Source organism: Scyliorhinus canicula, chromosome 3 (assembly GCF_902713615.1).
Source record: "Scyliorhinus canicula chromosome 3, sScyCan1.1, whole genome shotgun sequence".
Lineage (NCBI taxonomy): Eukaryota > Metazoa > Chordata > Chondrichthyes > Carcharhiniformes > Scyliorhinidae > Scyliorhinus > Scyliorhinus canicula.
In genome coordinates, this window is record NC_052148.1 from 4292115 (window position 1) to 4312128 (window position 20014).

Here is a 20014-nt window from a genome sequence, read left to right on the forward strand (position 1 = left end):
GAGCCTGCGCAGACCAGCTGGCGGAGGCCCTGGGCGAGCACACAGAGCCTGTGCAGACCAGCTGGCGGAGTCCCTGTGCGAGCACTCGGAGCCTGCGCAGACCAGCTGGCGGAGTCCCTGAGCGAGCACTCGGAGCCTGCGCAGACCAGCTGGCGGAGTCCCTGGGCGGGCACTCGGAGCCTGCGCAGACCAGCTGGCGGAGTCCCTGGGCGGGCACTCGGAGCCTGCGCAGACCAGCTGGCGGAGTCCCTGGGCGAGCACTCAGAGCCTGCGCAGACCAGCTGGCGGAGTCCCTGGGCGGGCACTCAGAGCCTGCGCAGACTAGCTGGCGGAGTCCCTGAGCGAGCACTCAGAGCCTGCGCAGACCAGCTGGCGGAGTCCCTGGGCGGGCACTCAGAGCCTGCGCAGACCAGCTGGCGGAGTCCCTGGGCGAGCACTCAGAGCCTGCGCAGACCAGCTGGCGGAGTCCCTGGGCGAGCACTCAGAGCCTGCGCAGACCAGCTGGCGGAGTCCCTGTGCGAGCACTCGTAGCCTGCGCAGGCCAGCTGGCGGAGTCCCTGAGCGAGCAGTCAGACCTGCGCAGACCAGCTGGCGGAGTCCCTGTGCGAGCACTCAGAGCCTGCACAGACCAGCTGGCGGAGTCCCTGGGCGAGCACTCAGAGCCTGCACAGACCAGCTGGCGGAGTCCCTGGGCGAGCACTCAGAGCCTGCGCAGACCAGCTGGCGGAGTCCCTGGGCGAGCACTCAGAGCCTGCGCAGACCAGCTGGCGGAGTCCCTGGGCGCGCACTCAGAGCCTGCGCAGACCAGCTGGCGGAGTCCCTGGGCGAGCACTCAGAGCCTGCGCAGACCAGCTGGCGGAGTCCCTGGGCCAGCACACAGAGCCTGCGCAGACCAGCTGGCGGAGCCCCTGTGCGAGCACTCGGAGCCTGCGCAGACCAGCTGGCGAGTGTATTCACAGATATCTTCAACCCCTCACTCCTCCGCTCTGAGGTCCCCACCTCCATCAAGAAGACTCCATAAAACCAATACCACACAAGAACAAGGTAGCCGGCCTCAATGACTACCGACCGGTGATCCTGACGTCTGTTATCATTAAATGCTTTGAGCGGCCAGTCATGAGTCGGATCACTGCCAGCCTCCCAGACGGCCTCGATCCACTGCAGTTTGCCGAACCGGTCCACAGCAGACACTATCTCCCTGGCCCTACCATCAACACTCAAACACCTCGACAACAAGGATACCTTCGTTAGACTGCTGTTCACAGACTATAGCTCCGCCTTCCAACACCATTATCCCAACAAGACTAATAACCAAACTCTGCAATCTTGGACTTGACCCCTCCCTGTACAGCTGTACCCCTCGACTTCCTCACCAACAGACCGCAATCTGCCAGGATAGGCAACAGCACCTCCTCCACAATAGTCCTCAACACCGGGGCCCTGCAAGGCTGTGTGCTCAGTCCTCTCCTGTACTCCCTATACACACATGACTGTGTGGCAAGATTCAACTCCAATTCAATCTATAAGTTTGCGGATAATACGAATGTGTGGGCCGTATCTCAAACAACGACGAATCAGACTACAGGAGGAAAATAAATCACTTGGTTGCATGGTGCACCGAAAACAACCTCTCTCTAAATGTTGGAAAGACCAAGGAACTGATCATCGACTTCAGGAAGTGCAGCACAGCACACACTCCCATCTACATCAATGGCTCCGAAGTGGAGATGGTCGATGGCTTTATATTCCTGGGGGTCACCATCACCGTCAGTCTGTCCTGGTCCACTCACGTTGAGGCTGTCATCATATACACACAGGTATATGATGGCGCACAGACAGACATTCATTAACACACAGGATGACCAATGAGCACACAGAACACAGCAGCCAATCACCAGACAGGACACGGCCACTATAAAGCCAGAGGGCACTAGTTTTCCCGCTCTCTCGGGATGCAGCCTCTGAGACAGTCAGAGCTCGTGAGCAGCAACTAGAACATCCACCATGTGGTAGTGAGATAGTCTGGCCAGGTTAGCCTTGGGTCTCCAGTCAACTCAGCATAGTGTCAACCCACAGTTAAAGCATGTTTAACAGTTAAGAGTTAATAAAATAGAGTTGCATTTCTCCAAGTGTTGGAAGCCTGACTCTCTCACTGCTATGGTAAATGCGATCCTCGCTGACCCAGCTTACCCAACACATCAGAGGCAACAGTCAAGAAAGCCCAATAACATCTCTACTTCCAATGGAAGCTAAATAAATTTAGCATGTCTGCATCGATTCTCACAAACTTCTACAGATGTGCAGTAGAGAACATCCTATCCGGCTGCGTCACAGCCTGGTATGGCAACTGCTCGGTCCAAGATCGCAAGAAACTGCAGAGTGTGGTGAACTCAGCCCAAAGTATCACACAAGCTTGCCATCCGCACATTGATTCTGTCTACCCCTCCCGCTGCCTCAGGAAGGCAGACAGTATTATCAGAGACCCCTCCCACCCAGGCATTGCCTTCTTCCAGACCCTTCCATCAGGCAGAAGGTACAGAAGTCTGAAGACCTGCACATCCAGACACAGGAACAGCTTCTTCCCCACAGCTACTAGACTCCTCAATGACTCCCCCTCGGACTGATCTGTTCCCTGTAAGAATACTATTCACAACACCCTATGCTGCTCTTGCTCATGTATTTGCTTTGTTTGGCCCTTTGTTCCACACTGTAACCAATCACTGTTTGTCGATGTACCATTTCTCAATGCACTCTGTTGAAATTTTTTTTGTCTACTATGTACGCACCTCGGCTGCAGAAAAATACTTTTCACTGTACTTCGGTACATGTGACAATAAATCAAATCAAATCAAATCAAATCAAACCACTTAGCGTTAAGGAAGTTTTTGAAATTCATGGGGAATGGATTGAAGAAAGTGTCAGGGTGTGTGGGATCATGGGAGTGTGGGTGGAGTTATGTTGCTGATTGACTCATCATAAATCATTTGGTTTGATTTCAGTATCAGCATATGGCGAGTGACAGAAGTGCTGTGGTGAGGCGATTGATTAACATTGCAAATACGATGGACTTGGTGAGTACAGAGATTGTGTTGGCAATAATGCCGTGTTAGACTTTCCTTTCCATATCGCTTTGAAAACTCCCCCACTCCTTGCCAGGTCAGAATGGAAATGACTTTAATGTAGTGTTGTGGGCTCTTGCAATGCTCAAAATATCTGGCATCACATCTGCAGACTCTGCTCTACATAAAATTGCCAATAATCTCAGCCTAAATTGAAATATATCTGTGTTCTGTTCCCTCTCTCCAATTATACTGCTCACACTCTGAAAGTGGATAACTTTCTCATTTCTCATTGTCGGGAAGTTATTTCGACATTCCCATGTGCTGCTTCCTACTTTCACCCAGAATCACTCTCATCTGCCTCTGCACCTTTTCACAACTTCGAGCCCTTTATTTTCTCTGCCCCCCTTTTTTCATTGATCGCTCTTTATAGTGTGCTCTGCAGTGGCATATTTTCCCCCTCCTGTTTTCTCCGTCTCCCTGCCCCCGTTGTCATAAGAACTAGGAGCAGGAGTCGGCCATCTGGCCCCTCGAGCCTGCTCCGCCATTCAATGAGATCATGGCTGATCTTTAGTGGACTCAGCTCCACTCTCCCGCCTGAATATCATAACCCTTAATTCCTTTACTGTTCAGAAACCTACCTATCTTTGCCTCAAAAACATTCAACGAGGTAGTCACAACTGCTTCACTAGACAGAGAATTCCAGAGATTCACAACCCTTTGGGTGAAGAAGTTCCTCCTCAAATCAGTCCTAAATCTACTTCCCCTTATTTTGAGGCTTTGCACCTAGTACTAGTTTAATTTGCCAGTGGAAACAACCTCCCTGCTTCTATCCTATCTGATCCCCCCTCATCCTTCTAAATTCCAATGAGTACAGTCCCAACCTCAGCTCTGGGCTTAACCTAAGTACGTCCTTTCTCAGGTAAGGAGACCAGCACGGTAGCATTGTGGATAGCACAATCGCTTCACAGCTCCAGGGTCCCAGGTTCGATTCCGGCTTGGGTCACTGTCTGTGCGGAGTCTGCACATCCTCCCCGTGTGTGCGTGGGTTTCCTCCGGGTGCTCCGGTTTCCTCCCACAGTCCAAAGATGTGCAGGTTAGGTGGATTGGCCATGCTAAATTGCCCCTAGTGCCCTTAGTGTTGGGTGGGGTTACTGGGTTATGGGGATAGGGTGGAGGTGTTAACCTTGGGTAGGGTGCTCTTTCCAGGAGCCGGTGCAGACTCGATGGGCCGAATGGCCTCCTTCTGTGCTGTGAATTCTATATCTATGTAAAACTACACAATACTCCAGGTGTGGCGACATCAGCACTCTACACAGCTGCAACATAACCTCCCTGCTTTTAAACTTTATCTCTCTCGCAATGAAGGACAAATTCCATTTGCCTTCTTAGTTACCTGCTGCACCTGTAAACCAACTTTTTGCGATTCATTTACAAGGACACCCAGGTCCCTCTGCACAGCAGCATGCTGCTATATTTTACCATTTAAACAATAGTCCATTTTGCTGTTATTCCGACCAAAATGGATGATCACATTTACCAACATTGAACTCCATCTGCCAGATCCTTGCCCACTCACTTAAATTATCCACATCCCTCTGCAGACTTTGTGTCCTCTTCACACTTTGCTCCACCGTGTCATCTGCAAACTTTGACACATTACACTTGGTCCCCAACTCCAAATCATCTATGTAAATTGTCAACAATTGCAGACCCAACGCTGATCCCTGAGGGACACCACTAGCTACTGCCAACCAGAGAAACACTAATTTATCCCCATTCTTTGCTTTTTGTCAATTAGCGAATCCTTTATCCTTAAGACCATAAGACATAGGAGCAGAATTAGGCCACTCGGCCCATCAAGTCTTCACCGCCATAAAATCATTGCTGATATTTTGCTCATCCACATTCTCGTCCCTTCTCCCCATAACCCCTGATCCCCTTATTAATCAAGACACGATCTATCTCTGTGTCAAAGACACTCAGTGATTTGGCCTCCACAGCCATCTGCGGCAAAGGGTTCCATAGATTCACCACCCTCTCGCCTGCACATCTTTTGGGTTGTGGGGGGGAAACCCACGCAAACACGGGGAGAATGTGCAAACTCCACACGGACAGTGACCCAGAGCCGGGATCGAACCTGGGACCCCGGCTCCGTGAGGCTGCAGGGCGAACCCACTGTGGACTTGCAGTATCCTGTAAGTTTCAATAAGATCACCCCTTATCCTTCTAAACTCCAACGAGTGCAGACCCTGAATCCTCAAACATTCCTCAAACGACAAGCTTTTCATTCCAGGGATCATTCTTATGAACCTCCTCTGGACCCTTTCCAAGGCCAGCACATCCTTCCTCACATATGGGGCCCAAAACAGCTCACAATATTCCAAGTGGGGTCTGACCAGAGCCTTATACAGCCTCAGCAGTACATCCTTGGTCCTGTATTCTAGTCCTCTCGACATGCCCTCACGTGGGCAGCACGGTAGCACCGTGGGTAGTACTGTTGCTTCATAGTGCCAGGGTCCCAGGTTCAATTCCTGGCTTAGGTCACTGTCTGTGCGGAGTCTGCACATTCTCCCTGTGTCTGCTCCGGTTTCCTCCCACAAGTCTCGAAAGATGTGCTGTTAGGTTAATTCGACATTCTGAATTTTCCTCTGTGTACCTGAACAGACGCCTGAATGTGGCGGCTAGGGGCTTTTCACAGTAATTTCATTGCAGTGTTAATGTGAGCCTACTTGTGACAATTAAGATTATTATTATGAATGCTAACATTGCATTTGGCTTTCTAGCTGCCGACTGACCCTGCACGTTAGCCTAAAGAGAATCGTGAACAAGGACACCCAAGTCCCTTTGTGCTTCTGATTTCCTAAGCATCTCCCCATTTAGAAAACAGTCTATGCCTCCATTTCTCCTTCCAAAGTGCATAACCTCACACTTTTCCACATTGTATTCCATCTGCCACTTCATTGCCCGCTCTCCTAGCCTGTCCAAATCCTTCTACAGCCCCCTTGCTTCCTCAATACTACCTGTCCCTCTACAGACCTTTGTATCATCTGCAAACTTAGCAACAGTGCCTTCAGTACCTTCCTCCAGATCATTAATGTATATTGTGAAATATTGTGGTCCCAGCACAGACCCCTGAGGCACACCACTAGTCACCGACTGCCATCCTGAAACAGACCCCTTTATCCCCACTCTCTGCCTTCTGCCAGTCAGCCAATCCTCTATCCATGCCAGGATCTTACCCTTAACACTGTGGGCTTTTAACGTATTTAACTGTCTTCTATGTGGCACCTTGTCAAAGGCCTTCTGGAAATCTAAATCAATCACGTTCACTGCAATATTTAACTCCCAGTCGTGATCATCCTGCAACCATGTCTCTGTCACGGTCCCTAAATCATACTCGTTCGCGTTTATTTGTGCTGTCAACTCATTTATCTTGTTTCGAATGCTTTGAGCATGCAAGTAAAATGCCTATATTCTAGTTTTAATAGCTTCATTTTGAATCCGAACATTAACATCCCCTGAGTTCTTCCCTTTATTGTTTTTCATAAAACTCCAAGTAGTTGAACGCATCTTCCCACTGCTAACCTGCTGCTTTGCTTCCCATTAACTACTTTACTTCCCGTAGTGTTCCCTTCCCTTCCCCCTCTACTTGCTAGTTTAAAGTCCTTGAGTCCACCCTATTTATTCTTTTCAGTCGAACACTGATCCCAGATTGGTTCAGGAGGAAACCGATCCGATGGTACAGATCCCTCCTGTTCCAAAACTGATTCCAATGCCCCATGAAATGAAACCCCTCCTTCCTGCACCACTCCATCATCATCGTGGCCCACATTTAACGGCACTTAGTGGTGAAAATAAGTCCCCACAAGCTGCTCACCATTAGTGACTGTCCCACCGTCTGACTCACCAAATTTAAACACTCCCCTCACCACACACTCCCAGCCAACACACAGAGCTCCTTGCTTTGGGTAGGGGTATCAGAGATCTGAGTCCTCACTCCCCCATGAGGAACGGGTCCTGGGGATTGTACTGTTGTCTGAGGAGAGAGCAGTCACTGGCAGCGAGGTTGGCCTGCGTCACAAAGGTGAGGATCCACTGTTCCTTCTCCCAGATGACCTGTCTCAAGAAGTGAGTTGTTCATGTCAGACAGGTTGTGTCCAAGGTGTGGCTCAGTGCATGACTATAGCTGAGGGCCTCGACATCCTGTCTCTATCACTGAGTGACGTGTCCCAGACGAGGATGGACATTGATGGGTCACTGCAGAGTGTGGCCCAGTCACTGAGGTGCATCGCTGAGGGCGTTGACACCAAACTTCTGACAATGGGAAGCCTCCAGGACTGTCCGATGAGACAGAGGTCTCTGGTACGCACTCCAGCTGCCTGTCCATCCCATGGAGTCCGCCAGAGCCCTACAGCCACTGGAGTCCTCCAGAGCCCTATGGCCATGATCAGGGAGAAGGAAGCGTTGAAGGCTCACCCTGTCACCAAGGAGACAATGGCGGTCTTCAGTTCTTCTGAATCCCACCCGCCTGACACTGACGAGGGCAGCAGGCAGAACAGGGCGGCACGGCAATGCCAGTGGCACCTATAAGTCGGCCGGGGCCCTCCAGCTTCAGGCCCTCCAGATGGTGTTTGCCAAGGATATCAAAGGCCCCAGGATGTGAAAAGCAGCAGGCTGCCTCCACCATTGATGTGCATCCTGGGGACATACCGAGATGTGGCAGAGGACTGCGTCAGATCAAGAAGATTGAGCATCACTGAGTGGGCACTGCAGGGGTGGTGGGGGGGTCACTATCTGTTGCTACCATACCCCGGGTAGGTGCACAGTCTATTCCAGCCCCACTTGCCCCTGGGCCACAACACAATTGAATTAACAATTGTTCTTATAAAAATACCGAAAGTATTTGGCCCCTGGCTGCGCAGTAATTACAGTCACCAGGTTTGTAAATTGGAACAGTTCAAAAAAAAATTTAGAGTACCAATTATTATTTTCCAATTAAGGGGCAATTTAGCGTGGCCAATCCACATCTTTGGGTTGTGGGAATGAGGCCCTTACAGACACAGGTGTAAATTGAAACACAATTACTGTTTGTTTATACGAGGAACTATCATGAAATATGCTGTAAATACAACTAGATAACTACAAGAGTCAGAAAAAACGCTTCTGATCACTGGCATAGGATCCCAACATCGATTAAATGGGAAGAAAGGAGTGAAATGTTGTGCAGCATATAGTACTTTGATAGACTGGGAAGCCTCAGGCCTCATGCAGTCCATTGACAAACAAAATGGCGGAGGCAGCTTTGTTGATGGTGGCCACCCCGATAACGGCAGACATGCTTTTGGGGGTGGCTGAAAGGGTGTTTGAGAAGCACTTTGAAAGGCTTTGGAAGGTGATGTCAGGAGGCTGCTGCAATCGATTGAGGAGGCACTGGGCCCCATTCGGAAGAAGCTTGACAAAACCGGCAAAGTGGTAAGGAAACATGGCGAGGTGGTTGAGGGAGTGGAGAAGGCCCTGAATAGGCACGGTGAACAGCTTGCGTCGTTAGTGGCTGAGATTGCGGTGGTGGCTAATCTAAACAAACAACGATCTGGGAAATCGGTCAATGAGACTGAACCGCCGAGGGTTGGGGTTTCTGTAGGGAGTGGAGGCCCGATGCCCAGTGAATACCTGCCGCAGATGTTTCAGATGAAGACGGGGCGAGGTGGGATCTGCTAATTCTCTGGAGCTGGACCGGGCCCAACACTACAGCAGAAGCCTCGACCGAATGATCCATCCTGAGTGCTTATTGTTCACTCAAAGAGTAAAATAAAGTACAGCACAAGAACAGGCCCTTCGGCCCTCCAAGCTGTGCTGATCATGATGCTCGAACTAAAAAAAACCTTCTGCCCTTACTCGGTCGTATCCCCCTATTTCCTCCCTATTCATGGCCCCGTCCAGATGTCTCTTAAATACTTCCACCACATCCTCTGGCAGCGCGTTCCAGGCACCCACCACTCTCTGCGGGAAAAACATATCCCGTATATCTCCCTTAAGCTTTCCCCCTCTCACCTTGAACCTTTGCCCCAATGTAATTGACACTTCCGCCCTTGGAAAAACAATCACCCCTGTCAATGCCTCTCATAATTGTGTCGACCTCTATCAGGGATTGCAGAGGAAATGGCTGATTCCGTGATGAGGGCGGGTGGATGACCCCCGATTCGGTTGGTCACCTGGAAGGTAAGAGACCGGGTGGCCTGGCGAAGACGTTGAGAGCTTTCGCTCATCCAAAGAATGGAAATGCTGATGCAGTGTTCTTGCAGGAGACTCAGTTGCAGGTTAGAGATCAGACTAGACTGTGGAAGGGGCGGGTGAGTCGGGTATTTCACTCGGTCTTTGATGGCTTGAAGAGCTGCAATTCTGATCAATAAAAGGGTCCCTCTATCGGTCACTAGGCTTGTTGCGGACCCTAATGGGAGAGACATGGTGGTCAGTGGGTTGTTGGTAGGGACATGGGTGGTGCTGGTGAATGTTTCTGCCCCTAACTGGGACGATATGGCATTTGTAAAATATCTGTTGGGATCCATCCCGGATCTGGAATTGCATCAACTGATTCTGGGAGGAGATGTCAGTTGTGCTGGATCCTAAAATAGATTGGACCAGACCTAATCGTTGGCTCTGCCGAGTTGGCAAAGGCACTTGGGGCCTTTCCAGAGCAGATGGAGAAAGCAGATCTGTGGAGATTTGTGAACCGAAGCGGTCAGGAGTTCACATTCCTTTCAGCTATACACGGAGTATACTCCAGGATTTATTTCTGTCTAATGAGTAGGTCCTTGCTCCCTTGGGTAAAAAGAGCAGAATACTTGGCAGGAATAATTTGTGGCCATGCTTCACACTTTGTGGATTTGTTCTTGGGAGTAGATCCCATTCAGCAGCTCCTGTGGAGGTTAGGTGTGGCACTAAGGGTTACCTCTGTGGTGATCACAAGTTAACTAGATGCAATACAACTGAGCAAACACTAGAGGGGGCACGGGAGACCCATATAAATAGACGGGGACAGGAAGTGAGGACACACTTCACAGAGGGCAGAACTTGGAGCAGGACACACACACAGACACACATGCCAGCTAGGAACACTGAAGGTAACCTTAGGAAACAGCTCTAAAGAGAGAACGAACTCACAATAAAGCATCTTCTCCACATTTGAGACTACGAGCTTTATTAAGACACGAGTAACAACACATGGTACCAAGAGTGGCTTCAGACGTTTACTACAGCACAACTCAGTGGCAGATACAGAAAGCTCAAAATGGCATGGAAATCTCCTACTGGACATTTGACTTGGGAAGACATCGCTGATGGGAGGATGTGCCTTGGATTCCCACTTCAGCTGGACACGACTGGAAATGTAAAAAGTGTCTGGGAAACGTTTAAACAATGGTTTGGTTACGGTATCATAGCATATGATGCAGAAGCAGCCTCAGACGAAATTAAAATAGCAATTCTCATCGAAGGACATGAAGCTACGAAAGTTTATAATGGATTTAAATACTCAAAAGGTGAAGACAGAAACAGCTTACAAACGGTACTAAACAAATTTGAAGAGTACTGTAAGGAATTTACACAGCAAGGCATGCTCAGAGTCCAAACTGCACAGAGACTGAGTGATGCAAAACTTTAAAAATCACGAAAAGAACAAGAAATCGCGAATGAAAAGTACAGATCAAAAAGAAGAAATAACACGAATTTCTCACAAAGCCAAAACGCTGAAACCCAGTCCAAATCGGGAAGAGAAGGTAACTTACAACTTTTAGAAATCCAGTCCAGATGGGACAGAAAAATCGCTGAAATCCGTGAAAAAATGGCGTCGGAGCACATTTTGCAGTCTCCGGTAAGCAAAGAACTACAAATTGCGTCTGCGCATGCGCCGGAACCGGAAGCCGCGCATGCGCAGTTTAAAAATTATCGCGGTGCCGATCGTTATGCGCATGCGCAAGCCGCGCATGCGCAGTCAAAAAAGGTTTTGGTCGCGGATCGTAATGGAAACAAAACCGCACAGTGAAGGAGGAAGGCCGATTTGCGCATGCGCAATGCATTCCTGCGCGTGACGTCATGACGTCTGAGCATCCCGACCACGCCCACTTAAAAGGGAAATGCCCGAAAATTGCAAACAAGACACTTAAAGTGGTAAACACAAATTTTCTTGCCTCAGAACACAAAAAAACGCCTGAACTTAAACCAACCTTTAAAAACAACTTGCACAACACCCTGAAAAAAGCAGTCTGCACCACCCAAAGTGAAGAGAACAAAAAGAATTCCGAAACAACAAAAGATGATTTGTTTTTCGAAGATTACCTCTCAGACATGGCTGAGTCAGTCGGATATGCTTATCACAGCATCAGCGACACGGTCGCAAAGCACAACACGAACCAACTCGTGGTAGATGAATCCAACCAAGATGATTTGGTTTTCAAAGAACATTACTCAGACACAGCTGAGTCAGTCGGATATGCTAATCACAGCATCAGCGACACGGTCGCAAAGTTCAACACGAATCAACTCGTGGTAGAAGAAGCCAACGAAGATGAAATGGGTTTCAAAGAATACTACTCAGACATGGAGGAGTTATTTGGACATGCTGATCACAGCATCAGCGACACCGTTGCAAAGCTCAACACGACTCTACTCATGGTAGATGAATCCAACACCATGATGCCATGGCAGCTTGTCGATACATTGGATGACAGCAATACCCTAGACGACGACGCCACACAGAGAGCACAGGAAGACTCCACAGAGCGAGCGATGACAGGCTCCACAGTGCGAGTGATGAAAGACTCCAAAAGGGATGCAAGCAAACACTCCCTGGCGAACACCATGCATGAACAAGACCATGAAGGTAAACCCGCTGTATCTGAGCAGACTATGAAAGTCTACCAAGCTCACAGGAACAGGAAGAAGACAACGTACACCTAACCACTGACACCATGCATGAACAAGACCATGAAGGTCAACCTGCCGTATCTGAGCAACCACAAGCAGACTATGAAAGTCTAACAAGCTCACATGAACAAGAAGAAGACAATGCACCTCTACCCACTGCATGCGAAGACAGTGACAAGGTGATCGCACTCGGCGTACAGGATCACAGCGAGACTGACAGTTCTCAGCTTGTCTGTACCGAAGCACAGAGCGAAAACAGTAACAAGGTGATCGCACTCGACGTACAGGATCACAGCGAGACTGACAGTTCTCAGCTTGTCTGTACCGAAGCACAGAGTCGGGCCACCCAACAGTCCAGAGAGACGATGCCGAAAGAAAACATGCAGATTTTGACTCCAGAAGAGGAGCACCTGGAGTCCAGAGAGACAACGCCGAAAGAAACCATGCAGATTCTGACTCCAGAAGAGGAGCACCTGGAGTCCAGAGAGACCAAGCCAAAAGAAACCATGCAGATTCTGACTCCAGAAGAGGAGCACCTGGAGTCCAGTGAGACAACATCAACAGAAATCATGAAGATTTCAACTCCAGAAACGGAGCACTAAGAGTCTAGAGAGACCACGTCAAGTGAAATCATGCAGATTTGGACTCCAGAAGAGGAGCGCCAGAAGTCCACAGACACCACGTCAATTGTAATCATGGAGGTTTTGACTCCAGAAGAGGAGCGCCAAGAATCCAGAGACACCGCGTCAAATGAAATCGAGAAGAATTTGACTCCGGAAGAGGAGCACCAAGAAAGCAAAGATGAGGAATCCAATTCTCCACAAATGATTGAGGTCACCTGCACCGATGCAACATCAGATCATTCGCACCACTCTCGAGACGAAATGCTCAATGACTCAAATTATCCACTCGGGACACGAATAGAGTATAACAAGAAAAACAAAAGTCAAAAGAAGCACAGCAGAAACGGGACAAACAACAGCAAGAACAAAAGCAACATGAAGCGCGACAAGACCAACAACAATAGCAAGAAGCACAGCAGAAGCGAGAACGACAACAGAAAGAACAAAAGCAACATGAAGCGCGACAAGACAAACAACAAAGTCAGGCACAAAGATAGCGACAACGACAGAGACAGAAACAACAAGAACGGCAACGAAAACAACAAAGTAAGGAACAAAGATAGCGACAACACCAAAGACAGAAACGACAAAAACAGCAACACGAACGGCAACGAAAACAACAAAGTCAGGAACAACGACAGTGCCAACACCAAAGACAGAAACGACAAAAACAGCAACAAGTACGGCAACGAAAACAACAAAAACAGGAACGACAGAAACAACAGCAATGAAACAACGACTTGTACACAATGGTACTACTCGGCACATGAAGGACAATGCCACAGCACACTGCAAAACGATGACAAGACTACAAACATGTCATGGGATGACAACGAATCGCACAAACTCACGTCTGCTCCAGAACGAGCAAGCACACCAGCATCCAAGGCAGATGAGACAATAAATCAACACCACAAGCACAAAAAAAAAAAAGTCCATGCCAGTCAACATCAGTGATGTGACCATGCAAACACCTCGGGATGATGCATTGGGTACTTAAAATAACAAGGAACACCAACAACATTCACAGCGGACTTGCAATATCAATATCACCACGTCATCAACAACAAAAAGAAAAAAAAGCTCTGAACAAATTCATCAAGTTTGGACTCATAAATGTTTTATTGAGATTGGACATTGGCTTTGTAAAATATGCAATAGCACCATCACCTGTATAGATACGCATATCATAAGTAACTGTTTTCTATAATTTTCATTAACGATGTACAGCAAATATGTAAAGAGAAAAAGGGGGATGTGGTGATCGTAGATTGACTAGATACAAAACAACTGAGCAAACACCAGAGGGAGAGCTAGAAATACACCGGGACAGGATGTACAATTTTCTTTAACGATGTACAGAAAATATGTAAAGAGAAAAAGGGGGATGTGGTGATCACAAGTTAACTAGATGCAATACAACTGAGCAAACACTAGAGGGGGCACGGGAGAGCCATATAAATAGACGGGGACAGGAAGTGAGGACACACTTCACAGAGGGCAGAACTTGGAGCAGGACACACACACAGACACACATGCCAGCTAGGAACACTGAAGGTAGCCGTAGGTAACAGCTCTGAAGAGAGAACGAACTCACAATAAAGCATCTTCTCCACATTTGAGACTACGAGCTTTATTAAGACACGAGTAACAACACAACCTCCTGATTTATTTTCTGCCCCACCTCCTAACTACTGCTAGGGGGCCTGTACATAACTCCCATCAGCGTCATTTTACCTTTGCCATTCCTCAACTCTACCCACAGAGATTCTATGCCTTCTGGTCCTATATCGCTCTTTGCTATCGATTTAACTTCATTCCTTACTAACAATGCAACCCCGCCCCCTTGGCCCACCTGTCCTTTCAATCGGACAAATATCCTTGGATATTTAGATCCCAGCCCTGATCTCCTTGCTGCCACGTCTCTGTGATGCCCACAAAATTGTACCGGCCAATTTCAATGTGCGCAACAAGCTCATTTACCTTGTTCCATAAACTGCATTTAGGGACAACACCCTCAATCCTGCATTGACCACCTCCCTTTTCCCACTCTCCTCAGTCACTGTACCCTGTACTGTGACCCTTTCTGATTTTTGAATATGGCTTCTCTGCCTTTCACTTTGCCCCTTACTGCTCTTTGTTTCGAGGGGAGGTAACTTCCCATCAGGCTCATCTGGATAGACCTTGGAGGACAGAACGGCAGCGATTGGTGGCTGTGGTTTTGGAGGTGAATCGCCAGTGTTCAGATAACCCGATCCTGGAGTTACGAGGAAGCAGCTGGAAATGCAGTTCGATCTGCTGTCCACGGGGAAGGCGGTGGGCCAGCTGTGGTGCACGAGGGGAGTGGTTTATGGGTATAGGGAGAAGGCAGACCGTCTTCTAGCTCATCTGCTGAGGCGGTAGGCTTTCAGGGAGATTCAGCTGATCAGAGACTCGAACGGTAGTTTGCTTTGCCTCCTGAGAGAGGTCAATGCAGCATTTGAGACATTTTATCGGGATTTTTACAGGCCGGAGCTCCCAGGGAATGGTTTGAGCATGTCGGAGTTCCACAATGGGTTGTCCATCCTGGCAGTGAAGAGAGAGAAGGGAGGAATTTGAGACTCTGTTATGCTCTGAGGTGGTATTGCAGGGCACTGGGCTGATGCAGTTGGGGAAGGCCCAAGTCCTGCCAGGTTTCCTGTCGAATTTGACAAGTGTTTTGTGGGTCAACTGGTTAGTAGGCATGTTCAATGATTCTTTGGCTTTGGGGCATTGCCCAGTACAATATAGCAGGCCTCCATCTCCCTCATTTTGAAGAAGGATAAAGACCCAATGGAATGTGGATCACAAAGGCCCATTTCCCGTTTGAACATGGACACCAGGCTACTGGCCAAGGTGCTGACACTGAGATTGGAGGCATGTGCCCCGGAGGTAATTGTAGAGGACCAGGCAGGTTTTGTCAAGGGGGAACAATTATCTATTAATGTAGGGAGAGTGCTGAATGTTCTTTTCCCCCTCTTCAGCTTGTGAACCAGAGGTGATTGCCTTGCTGGATGTGGAGAAGGCCTTTGACAGAGTCGAGTGGGAGCATTTCTTTGAGGTTTGGATTTTGGGCTGAACTTGATTTCATGGGTTTAGCTAACGCATGGATCAGCCAAGGCAAGTGTGTGCACTAATGCGATCAGTTTGGGATACTTTCCCTTGCATAGAGGCACAAGATCGGGGAGCCCATTGTTGCCACCCCTGTTTACACTGGCGATTGAACACTTGGCCATTGTGTTGGGGTCACTGGGGGAATGGAGGTGGATAAAGGAGGGAGCGGGAGAGACCATATAGTGTCTTTGCAGGCTGACAATCTGTTCCTTTATGTTACACACCCAGTTTCCGCTATGAAATAATAATAAAGATACTGAGGAGTTCGAGCTCCTTTTCCGGGTACAAACTGATCCTGAAGAGGAGTGACTAGTTTCTGATTAATTCCCCCGGGAAAGGGGCATCAACCTGGGGCATTGCCTTTTTGTCCTGCCAGAGGAAGCTTCCGTTGTCTGCCTGGCCCATGAATGGACGACGCTTCATTGGTTAAAGTCTGATGAGCAGAGTGAAAGTCAGATCAGAGTGACACCTGGCGGCCCACTCAGGGCAACACCCACAGTAACCCCTACGGGGGCCACGCTGCATACCCCTGGGGAGGGCAGTGTCAGTTAATGGTACCTGAGCATCAGGAGCCTGCCGGACCAGGCATGCTGTCAAAGACTCCGGCTGAGCAGGAAGAAAGTGCAACACCTGGCATTGCAGGGGTATGGGAGAGGGCACCCACTCCTGATGGCCATCAAGGTGATGGTCGCCCTGAACATTTACCCCACAGGATCTTTCCAAGCGCTGAGTAGGGACCAGTCCGGCAGCTCACAGTCCTCGGTGCACACCGCGCTGTTATGGAGGCCCTGTATGCCCAAGCGGCTCAATGCATCCATTTCAATGCGCACTGAGCCCACCAGGATGCCCGGGCAGCAAGATTTGTCGGCATCGCAGGGGTGCCCCAGTCCAGGGGCTGATGGGGATGTATGTCCCCCTATGAGCACGAACAGATGATGGGGGCTCCAAACAAACTAAAAGGGTTCCACTTGATGAACGTGCAGCTGAAATGTGACCATCAGCTGCGCACCAGACACGTCTGCGATCGGTACCCGGGCAGTGTGCACGGCACCTTTATCCTGGCATATTCAACAATTCTGAACATGTTTGAGACCCCCCCCCCCCCCCCCCCCCCCATCCGCCGCCCCCCGGCCTGCAGGAGGGTTAGCTCCTGGGTGACAAGGGTTATCCACTGCGGTCGTGGCTGACGACACCTATCTGGAGGCCACAGACCGACCTGGAGACTCGCTAGAACGATGCCTATGCAGTGACCAGGAGCACGATCGAGCGGTGCTTCAGCCTCCTGAAGATAATAATCTAATAATCTTTATTATTGTTACAAGTAGGCTTACATTAACACTACAATGATGTTACTGTGCAAATCCCCCAGTCGCCACATTCTGGCGCCTGTTCGGAGATATGATGTGGAGATGCTGGAGTTGGACTGGGGTGAGCACAGTAAGAAGTCTTACACCAGGTTAAAGTCCAACAGGTTTGTTTCAAACACGAGCTTTCGGAGCACAGCTCCACTGATTCACCTGAGGAAGGAGCAGTGCTCCGAAAGCTTGTGTTTGAAACAAACCTGTTGGACTTTAACCTGGTGTAAGACTTCTTACTGTGTTCGAAGATACTGAGGGGGAATTCGGAATGTCCAATTCACCGAACAGCACGTCTTTCGGGACTTGTGGGAGTAAACCGGAGCACCCGGAGGAAACCCACGCAGACACGGGAAGAATGTGCAGAGTCCGCACCGACAGTGACCCAAGCCGGGAATCGAACCTGGGACCCTGGAGCTGTGAAGCAACAGTGCTAACCACTGCACTACCGTGCTGCCTCTTTCTGGCACCTGGAACACTCTGGGGGAGCCCTCCAGTATGAAACTGAAAGGGCTGCCCACATCATGGTAGCCTGCTGCACCCTCCACAACTTCACGCGCCAGAGGGGCGATGTGCTGGAGGGGGAGGAGGAACGCTAGGCCTCGTCAGACGAGAAGGATGTGGAGGAGGGCGAGGGTGGGCAGGACATGGGCCCCAGGCAGGCATGGAAGTGTGCCAGGGCCAATGGGGTGGTGAAGGGGGGAGGGCACTAGCTAGCATCCCCCCCTCCCCCCCCAACCCTTCCCCACGGGGTGGGGGGATCAGAGTTTGCGGTCATCGTGGCTCTGGTCCATGGGATGGAGGGTGATGACAACCCGCTCTGCCATGAGCTCTGGTGCTTCACACCGTTTGGCAACATCTGAGTCCTGCCCTCGGTACCATTTTCCACCATCCGCCTGGGTAATTCCTGCATGCATTGGCCATTCCATCACACGTTCCCATTGGATCCATGGGCTGGCGGAGGTGGGGATGGTCGGGGGGGGGGGGGGGGGGATTCGGGGTTGTGCCATGGGGACCAGGCCACCCACAGGGTCTGCCCATTCCCCCCCCCCAACGTCCGTCCATTCCCCCAGCCCCCAGCCAGCGCAGGCCAACCCACCCCTCACACCAATCTGACAGAGCACCGTTGTAACAGTGTTAACAGTGTTTAATGTGATGACATATATACAGATAGGTGCCCTAGCCCCAATAACTAAACTGTGCCCTGCAACTTAACTGGTGTCTAATCTTCTGGTCTTTTGGGCCTAACGCTATGCCTAGACAGTACAGCAGGAATGGACGTGACTTTCTGTGATCCCTGCCCTGCGACCTGGGTCCCTGTTGGCTGGTGTTTTCTGGGTGGGCCCAGCTTCTGCTCGGGCATTCCAGGTGACATTGTGCCACCCTGTTCTGCCCACTGCCGACCATATGCACCAGGGACAGGAGGGGGTGAGTCCGAGGTGCTGCGGTGTTCTAGCACCTCCCCTGCGGGAGTCACCGGCACGGGCCCCATCACCTCCTCCTCCCTCCTGATGACTCCCGGGCTACTCCGTGTGACGGGATTGCAGGACAAACTATCAACTGGGTCTCCCCCACCACCTGGCGATGCCACCCCACCACCTGGCGATGCCAGTCTAGGCCACCGCTCGGGTCTCGACCAGGGTCTGCATGCTCACGGCCATGGAGCACAGGGCGTGGACAATCGCTGTCTGGGACTGCACTACCACCTTCTGGGTGTGTGTCACATCAGCCAGTGACTGTGCCATCTCCCTCTGGGACTGGGCCATCTCCCTCTGGGACTGTGCCATCTCCCTCTGGGACTGGGCCACCTCCCTCTGGGACTGGGCCATCTCCCTCTGGGACTGGGCCACCTCCCTCTGGGACTGGGCCACCTCCCTCTGGGACTGGGCCACCTCCCTCTGTGTCTGCGCCAAGTCAGCCAGCGCCTGGGCAATGCCGCTGACATTACCAGTCTTGGCCTGCTGTGACTGGGCCAGGCTGAGGAGCACTGCTGCAATGTCCAGTGGCTCTGGCACATGGCTGCCTGTGAGGCAGTAACCCTATCCTGGGTCTCGGCCAGCTTCTGCACAGAATGCTCGCCGACAACATGTAGTCACTGGCTTTGCAATTGCATCTCCACAATCGATGGGACTGTCTGGTTAGATGTTTAGCTGCTGTTGTGTAAAGAGTCAAACATACTGCTCCTTTTTACAAACCCCTTTATTTCACTGTAACAGACTTTGCACAAAACTCTAACATCGCGTCACCTGACACAAAGGCCACCTGAAGCCCCTTTACACATCAGTGTCAATTATTGGATACTTAACAGAAATGAGACAACTAATTGGAATGCCTCTTGACCCATTACTGAACAGTCTCCCCTTCCTTGGAGAAAAAAAATAATTAGGTGAAAACAAAATTATAAGAAACTCAAAAACACACACGCAATTTCCCCCCCCTTTACATTTTTTTGGAAGAAAAAAAAACAGTCACAGAAATAGGCACCCTTCATTAATAATATCCAAAAGTTTCCATGAACTAGCCCCTCTTTTCGTCAAACAGTCGGACAATTGATAGCTACTGTCAACCCATTTAATGTTTGCTATTTCCCCTCTGTGCAACATCTGCCTCAAACTTGTGATGTCTACACTTAACTTTTTCTCATTGGCACTTTTTGTAGAGTGCACATTTTCCCATAGGGATTTATTGTCAATGTGGCATTCAATAGGTATATTACCCAAATCCCATAATCCCAAAATTGCTGTCAATATTAGAGATACAAAAAGGCCATATCCACCGCCTCTACAAGGCTTAACATCTAAGCAGCCAAAGTGCTTTTGACCATTCTCCTTATTTTCTTTGTTTCCCACACAAGTTCCATTGTTCCTCAAAAGGAAAATTATAAAACCTCCTGTGCTTGAAACCCCATCACTTAAATTTG

General features: G+C 49.9%; 1 protein-coding gene across 1 annotated transcript in view; it reads left to right on the forward strand.

The window, feature by feature from the left end:
• LOC119963597 (disintegrin and metalloproteinase domain-containing protein 12-like) overlaps nt 1-20014 on the forward strand; it is a 604211-nt gene that overhangs the window by 374814 nt on the left and 209383 nt on the right. The window contains exon 9 of the mRNA XM_038792928.1: nt 3000-3071. Coding sequence (XP_038648856.1) covers nt 3000-3071 — 72 coding nt within the window. The remainder of the gene's footprint in view (nt 1-2999; nt 3072-20014) is intronic.